Source organism: Sinocyclocheilus grahami, unplaced genomic scaffold, assembly GCF_001515645.1.
Source record: "Sinocyclocheilus grahami isolate Dianchi unplaced genomic scaffold, SAMN03320097.WGS_v1.1 scaffold650.1, whole genome shotgun sequence".
Taxonomy (NCBI): Eukaryota; Metazoa; Chordata; class Actinopteri; order Cypriniformes; family Cyprinidae; genus Sinocyclocheilus; species Sinocyclocheilus grahami.
Window position 1 is genome coordinate 192,490 of NW_015505829.1, and position 6,914 is coordinate 199,403.

Sequence of the window (6,914 nt, forward strand, 5' to 3'; positions counted from 1 at the left end):
TAAACATTTTCGTTACTTGAAATAAAATAAATATTAACTGAAATAAAATATATATATAAAAAACTTTTCACCTAGTTGCCAAGGCAACATTTAGTTTAATTTAATGTACTAAAATAACTACAACTGAAAAATAAAACATTTAAATAGGCTATATATATATATATATATATTTATTTCATTATGGTATATTGTGATATGTTGTTTCTTCTTTTCTTAGGTTGCATCTGTTCCACAGGTCAAACCTGTACTAGTGAAGACCCCTACTGCAAAGCCACGCAGAAGAATTTAATAAGACAATCATGGTCTCACATTGAACAATATTTTAGATATTTATTTCAGTTTCACCCACAAATATTGTTTAACTATCTTTTTTTTCCCCATAAAGAAATTAAGTGATTCTTTTCAATGTCCATGTAGCTCCTGGAATGCATGTTGCTCAAATGCCAGTGTGCTCTGCCAAACAAATGAAAGAACAATTTGAGAGCTTGTCCTTTTAAAATTACAATAAATTGTTATATAGTTGCTTGTGATTTCTACCTTTGCATCTGGGAGGCAGTTGCCAAAAGCTTCTAGTAAAAGGTTTTCATCTTTGACTGTCTTCTCAAAATCAGAATAAGAAACTTTCCCATCATGGTCATAATCCTGAAAAAAAAAAATACTTGTAATATTTGACCATTGTTAAGTATAAAATACATATGTAAGCTTTATGACAAATAGCAGTACCATTTTCTTCAAGGCTATCTCCACAATGTCCTTAATGCCCTCATCGGGATCCTCTTCAGTGGGTTGTCTGATGAGGCTGTCTTTCAGCATTTGTAACATCTCCTCCCGTGAGATGTATCCGTCGCCATGCAGGTTGTATACATCAAAACAGACTATATATATATTAGTATATGAATATTATGTACATAATATTTATGATCACCACATTAAATTGCCACATAAAGAACTCACATTTGATTTTTTCATCCAGTGTGCCTCGCAAAAAGACAGACAAACCTTCCACCCATTCTTTGACGCTTATGTAGGTGTCATTGTCCTTGTCAAAGGCACGAAAAACTGTCAATACAAAAATGAAGTAGTTAATATTCTCCTGAGACTCATAAAAAGAATAATCAGTTTATTCGAATATTATTTGATCAATTAGAAATTTACTGCAAATATTAGTCATTTACTATATCATCATATTTATTACTCTGCAAACTTCATATACATCTACATATCATATAAATATGTTTATATATGTGTGTGTATTTGAATTGAACACACTTCTCTATATGCAATTTCGATTATGTTAGTGGTTGTGTCTACAGTTCAGTACTCAGACCAGACTACTAGGTTTATACTCAAACGTACCGCTGTCCATCATCATATCGTCGGTCATGCCGAATGTGTTGTGCAGTAGATTTCTGAACCTGACCCGGTCCAGTCCATGAGCCGCTCTTCTCTCTGCCTGCTCTCCCAGCACACCGTTGAACAGCCTTATTAGACACTCCGTCTCTGTTTTATTAACTACAGCACGACCACAGTATTGACATATGACTGAACAGTCACTAAACAAGGCATTTTCTTCTGATTTTTAATGCTGGACACAGTCGGGTAATGAACTAATATCTGCTAGCAAACGTTTTATGAGAATAATATTAACTGACATTTTAGAAGGAAAAAACACATTAGTAGATACCTACAATGTTTGACCTGCTTGCATAAAGTTTCGGCGAGGTTTTGGATTAATTTCCTGTTCATTGCCGACATTCTCTGCATGTTTTTACTCACGCAAGTCTTTCGTTAGATGTTGCTATAGAAACGCGTAATGGAGGCACGCGATGACACGTGGCTAAACCACTGCTCTCAGTGGGCTAAACACATGGAAGCTGATTTACATCGTATCCTCTAAAACCGTAAGCTAACAATAAATTGAATTTTCTACCTATTCGATTGTGTTTTATTAAAGGTGCCATAGAATGCATTGATACAATATTTTAAATTGTTCTCTGATATCTACATAGAAGGTATGTGGCTTAAGGGCAAAAATCTCCAGAAACGGGTTTACTTGTCCATTTACAACCCTAGGATTTGTCCCTAGAATGCAATGGCCTGTTTTTACCTTATTTGGAAGGGTCATGAATAATAATGTTGAGCTCTGCTCTGATTGGCTGTTTCACAGTGCAGCTCTTTTCAGTAGCTCACACAGCAGGAAGGAAACACTTGAAAATATATATATATTTCAATACTCTCTCTCGCAGTTATATCGTTGGGTAATTATACTGTATATAAAATGCGGGCATCAGGGAGCCGCTATTAATATATTCGAATGCACCATGCTTTTTTACTTTCGCTTTCGAGATTTGCGATCGCACGTGCTGTGTAAACTACAGCGGCAGTACTGGAAGTAAGGGGTCCTATGATGCTTGTTCGGCTTTAGTTAGTCTGTCCATCCCTGCACATCACATCCCCTGCACAGCCTGGAACATAACATTTATTTCCATGATCTGCCATTTTCGCTATTATCCTCGCTTGTTTCGTCACAATACCTGCAGAACTTCTGATGATTCGGCTGCGCAGATTCGGCTGGTGGCTGGCATAGAACATGGGTGGGTATATGCAAATGTTGGGGGCGTAACTATTAGCGATCCCGACTGTAACGTCACAGTCAGTGTTATGTTCTGATTCACCTATTTTTCAGTGGTATTTTGCATGCATGGGATTTACATAAGAAGGAGGAAACAATGGTGTTTGAGGCTCACGGTATGTTATTTCCATGTACAGAACTATCATTATTCAACTATTCCAAGGTAAATACAGTTTTCCATTCTATGGCACCTTTAACACCTACCCCAACCCTAAACCTACCCCTAACAATAATGCAAAAATAGTCATTGTTGTACAGTGTGAGAAAAAATACGCTATATTGATGTGCGCATGCCCAGTAGTTTTTGCTGTATGCCATCTAGCCTTAACCCTACACAAGGCGTTTCCCATCGGCACCTTGATGTCAATTTGACGTCAAATATTAGTCATTGCTGACGATGCTGTAACATCACTTTAAATTCAGTTTGGACTGCAATTTCTTCTAGTGGTAACTGGGTGAAAATAGGAAGTTAATCCCACACTGAAATTGGTTTTGTACAGTATATGTAAGTCAATATGTTTGACATTGAATTTACAGCAAATCAACGTCATGTCAAGTTTTTGACATCAGTTTGATTTGCATATTTGATGGGTTGTGCTTGGACCCCGATGATCGCCGCTTGCAGGCAGCTATATTTAATGTATGTGATAATAGTAAAGGATCCTGCAGGTGTTCTACAGACTGTAGCGCCAACCAGCTCCAAAACACTTGCCTGGAAGTTTCTAGTAGCCTAATCCTGAAGAAGACGTTGATGTTGATGTTGAACTGTGGCCTGCAGATATAAATAATACATAAAGACATTAGAAGGAGATGAACAAAGAAAAGTAGTTAAATAACTACAATTTATCGCAAACTAATGCATTTGATATATTTGCAAATATTTTTATTTTAATAGGCTAAATGACCGTCCTAACCACAAGCATTAATTAAACAGTTGTCAAAGCCACATGTTTTTACCCTGTTCTATTTTACGTCTGAGGATGATGAATTTACAGCATAGGCAGACCACCCTAGAAATTTTCATCCTAACAACACACAGTGGAATTTAATGGAATGCAGCAGAGCAGAATCAAAGATATTAAATACTAGAGGGACAACTTCAGCATATCTGATTATTGTGAGGGTGGGTTATTGTAATGTGGGACACTGACTAATGTGGGACATCTGAGCGTCACTGCATTTATATCTTCTTTTACAACATTATAGTTAACATGATTGGTGCTGAATTCAAGCAGGTGTGTCAAGTTATTGAAATTACTTGACTTTCTGGAAATTATGCCATAAATGTGGCTGTGAAAATCATCAAACAGGAATTATTAAAGCAGTATTATTTGTTTTAAGATCCATTAGGTGGTGACCAGTGAGAGTGTTTTGTGTTGAGCGAGTCACTGAATCACCAAAAATGGATGTGTTTTGTCACATGAGCTTATTCCACTACTAGGCGTTAATATATTTTTATGTATTATGCATACAGAAAAGATGCATATTATGCATATATGCATACTACAGCAACACTAAGTATTACAGCAGCATGGTAGTCTAATTTATTACAAACGTTGCTGAAAAGATTTCAGTATGTCAAAAACATAAGCTGTTGCAAGTACATTGAAGTGAATGAACAATTTGTCCCCTTAAAAGATGCATACATAAACACTGATTGATTCATGATAAATTATAAAAAGTATAAACAAATTAAAAAACACTCTCAAAAACAAACAGTTCAATTATTAAATGACAATGACATTTGACTGCAGTTCTTTAAAATTTTATTTTGCATTGATTCAGCTTGAATGTATATTATTCCTTTCCCACAACAGTATTTGATATCTGAAAGCTGTCACGCTTGGTTAGAATAAACACACATGATGATTCAGGCAGCTTTTAATAATCCAAACAGGCTAAATCCAACACAGCTGACACTAATGACTGTCCATAACAACAAACTAACTAAGGGAAAATGGTGCTGACTGAAAACAAAAGTCCATGTGGAGTGAAAGTGTGACAAAAGCCTCTTGCACGTTGATAGTCATTGATAAGAGCTGCAACCAAGTCACAGGGGTTGTTTACTTACACCACCATCTCTATAAAAGAAAGAAATACAAATAATAACATGAGCAAACACAAAACTTTACATTGCATGAGTTTTTTTATATTTATGGGTTAAATTAAAACCTATGTTCGTCTAAATTTATATAAGTGTCATGATTATGATAGCAGCATAAAGTTTGTTTTACCGCTGCAGCACCCCCACTGTCCTGCTGCTGTCTTGCAACAGAACTGCTCAGTTGGGCAGTAGAGATTTCCATCACAATGAACTGTCTCCGTCTGGCTCTGCCATTTAAGAGCCTGGTCAAAGGGCACAGACTGCAACAAAGATAAACAAATATGCAGCTCAAATAAATATGTTTGAATAATAATAATAAGTCATTGTCCTGTTGTTTCATTTTACAAATGATGACGATACAGACGATATTGAAGTGACTGTTTATTGTAATTGAGAACGTGCTACAGAATGTGTTTTGAACCCTGAAAATGTCTTCAACTGCTTCAAAAGTCACATGCCTTTTTATTGTATACTGTTTATTATTTGCAGCGTGAAAATATTTTACTGCGGAAATTGTGATCATTTGATTGTCATGCATGTAGGTCATTGTAACCACTGTGTTCGTGATAGGTTGCATTACTAGTTGCATATTTTGAGTTACTGGTTGCATAGTTTGCATTATTTTAGCGTCATATACAGAGTGCTGACTCACCTGAGGTTTCTGGATAGCTTTGGTGGCCGACTTGGGAGAAGACGGCAGTCTCAACCACCCCCTCAAACATTGGGTCGATGTCGAATCGCAGTGATAACCATGACGACAGCAATGAATTCCATCTCTGCAGCACTGACCCTGAAAGAGTGGGAAGAATGAGCAAAGGTTAAACATGAAACATAACTTAATAGAGTAATTAAAAAAGTTACACATTTTACTGTGATTCACTGACCATTGAAAATGGGCAGCAGTACCACACACCATAAGGACTCAGACAGCACGTTGTTCCGTCAGGACATGCAGTAGTAACATCACAGTGGACCACAGAAACAGACTCTGCTGGCTCTGAGAGATCCATCATTGGCTCATCTGCAGCTACAAGAGCTGCCATGAGTAACATCAACACTGGAACCATCTGAAAACATTTTTTTTATATATTATATTATTATAGCTTTTTTCTTTCTTTCTTTGTTCCTGACAGTGAGAATAAGAACATTTACCTTGCTGTCTGGGTCTCCTCTGGTGTGGATTGTTTTGCTGCTGGCTGTGCTGTCCTGTGATGTTCTGACTGTACCTCTTATATATGTACACATGGCTCCTCCTACTGTAAATACAGGAAATCTGTTCAGTCCAATTTTAACCAGGACATTTAGATACCACTTATGAGTTTCTGAACATACAGAAGTTTTTTTTGTATGATCGTAATGTAATAGGATATGAAAGAATGGGAATGAGAGTAAGGCAGAACCTTACAGAGGTAGTGAGAGGATTACTTCCTCACATCCAAACGCATATATTTAAAAATGTATTTGTTATTAGTAATTAACATGAATTAATCAATCAGTTAAAAAATATATTATTACAATTAAATAACTTTTGAATATTTTTTTATGTAATTTATTCCTGTGCTTATTCCTGAATTTTCAGCAGCCATTATTTCAGTCTTCAGTGTCACATGATTGTTCTATACCACTTTATGAGTTTCTGAACATACAGAAGTTTTTTTTGTATGATCGTAATGTAATAGGATATGAAAGAATGGGAATGAGAGTAAGGCAGAACCTTGCAGAGGTAGTGAGAGGATTACTTCCTCACATCCAAACGCATATATTTAAAAATGTATTTGTTATTAGTAATTAACATGAATTAATCAATCAGTTAAAAAATATATTATTACAATTAAATAACTTTTGAATATTTTTTTATGTAATTTATTCCTGTGCTTATTCCTGAATTTTCAGCAGCCATTATTTCAGTCTTCAGTGTCACATGATTGTTCAGAAATCATTCTAATCATTTTACCAATCAATTTAATGTGTCCTTGCTGAAGGAAGTATTATATTCTTAAAAAAAAGAAGAAAAAAAAAAGCCAAACTTTTGCATTACTTGTTGCATAAAATTGACATTACTTTGGAGCCACTGACAGATCTGAGTTTTCTGTATATTTATTTTACAAACATAAATATCTATATCTACAGTGCCCTCCAAAAGTATTGGAACGGTGAAGGCAAAATTGCTCTTTTTGC

At 35.7% G+C, this 6,914-nt stretch overlaps 3 protein-coding genes across 3 annotated transcripts in view; 1 reads left to right on the top strand and 2 right to left on the bottom strand.

Moving 5' to 3' along the window:
- The window catches only part of LOC107558571 (RNA-binding protein 48-like), a 2,495-nt gene extending 1,971 nt beyond the window's left edge, over positions 1-524 (top strand). Inside the window, exon 4 of the mRNA XM_016242233.1 lies at positions 218-524. Within this exon, the coding sequence (XP_016097719.1) occupies positions 218-289 (72 nt within the window). The 3' untranslated portion in view covers positions 290-524. The remainder of the gene's footprint in view (positions 1-217) is intronic.
- On the bottom strand, positions 363-1,801 carry clxn (calaxin). Its single transcript, XM_016242244.1, has 6 exons — positions 1,689-1,801; positions 1,357-1,512; positions 955-1,059; positions 724-875; positions 538-642; positions 363-453 (listed from the first exon to the last, which is right to left on the bottom strand). Exons 1-6 carry the CDS (start codon positions 1,762-1,764, stop codon positions 403-405), a joined length of 645 nt encoding a protein of 214 aa, XP_016097730.1. The 5' UTR covers positions 1,765-1,801; the 3' UTR covers positions 363-402.
- A 2,580-nt stretch (positions 1,802-4,381) lies between these two features.
- On the bottom strand, positions 4,382-5,969 carry grna.1 (granulin a, tandem duplicate 1). The gene is made up of 5 exons (XM_016242236.1): positions 5,889-5,969; positions 5,621-5,803; positions 5,389-5,526; positions 4,867-4,996; positions 4,382-4,713 (listed from the first exon to the last, which is right to left on the bottom strand). Exons 2-5 carry the CDS (start codon positions 5,801-5,803, stop codon positions 4,700-4,702), a joined length of 465 nt encoding a protein of 154 aa, XP_016097722.1. The 5' UTR covers positions 5,889-5,969; the 3' UTR covers positions 4,382-4,699.
- Positions 5,970-6,914: the final 945 nt, after the last annotated feature.

Bases quoted from the DNA above. Each gene is read 5' to 3' on its own strand.
- clxn (XM_016242244.1), bottom strand. From the start codon at position 1,764: ATGCAGAGAATGTCGGCAATGAACAGGAAATTAATCCAAAACCTCGCC. The intron at 876-954 runs GTGAGTTCTTTA...ATATATATATAG, and splicing joins ACTGGATGAAAAAATCAAAT to TCTGTTTTGATGTATACAAC. The intron at 643-723 runs GTACTGCTATTT...TTTTTTTTTCAG, and splicing joins AGATAGCCTTGAAGAAAATG to GATTATGACCATGATGGGAA.
- grna.1 (XM_016242236.1), bottom strand. From the start codon at position 5,803: ATGGTTCCAGTGTTGATGTTACTCATGGCAGCTCTTGTAGCTGCAGAT. The intron at 5,527-5,620 runs GTCAGTGAATCA...CCACTCTTTCAG, and splicing joins ACTGCTGCCCATTTTCAATG to GGTCAGTGCTGCAGAGATGG. The intron at 4,997-5,388 runs GTGAGTCAGCAC...TCTTTGTTGCAG, and splicing joins AAGCTATCCAGAAACCTCAG to TCTGTGCCCTTTGACCAGGC.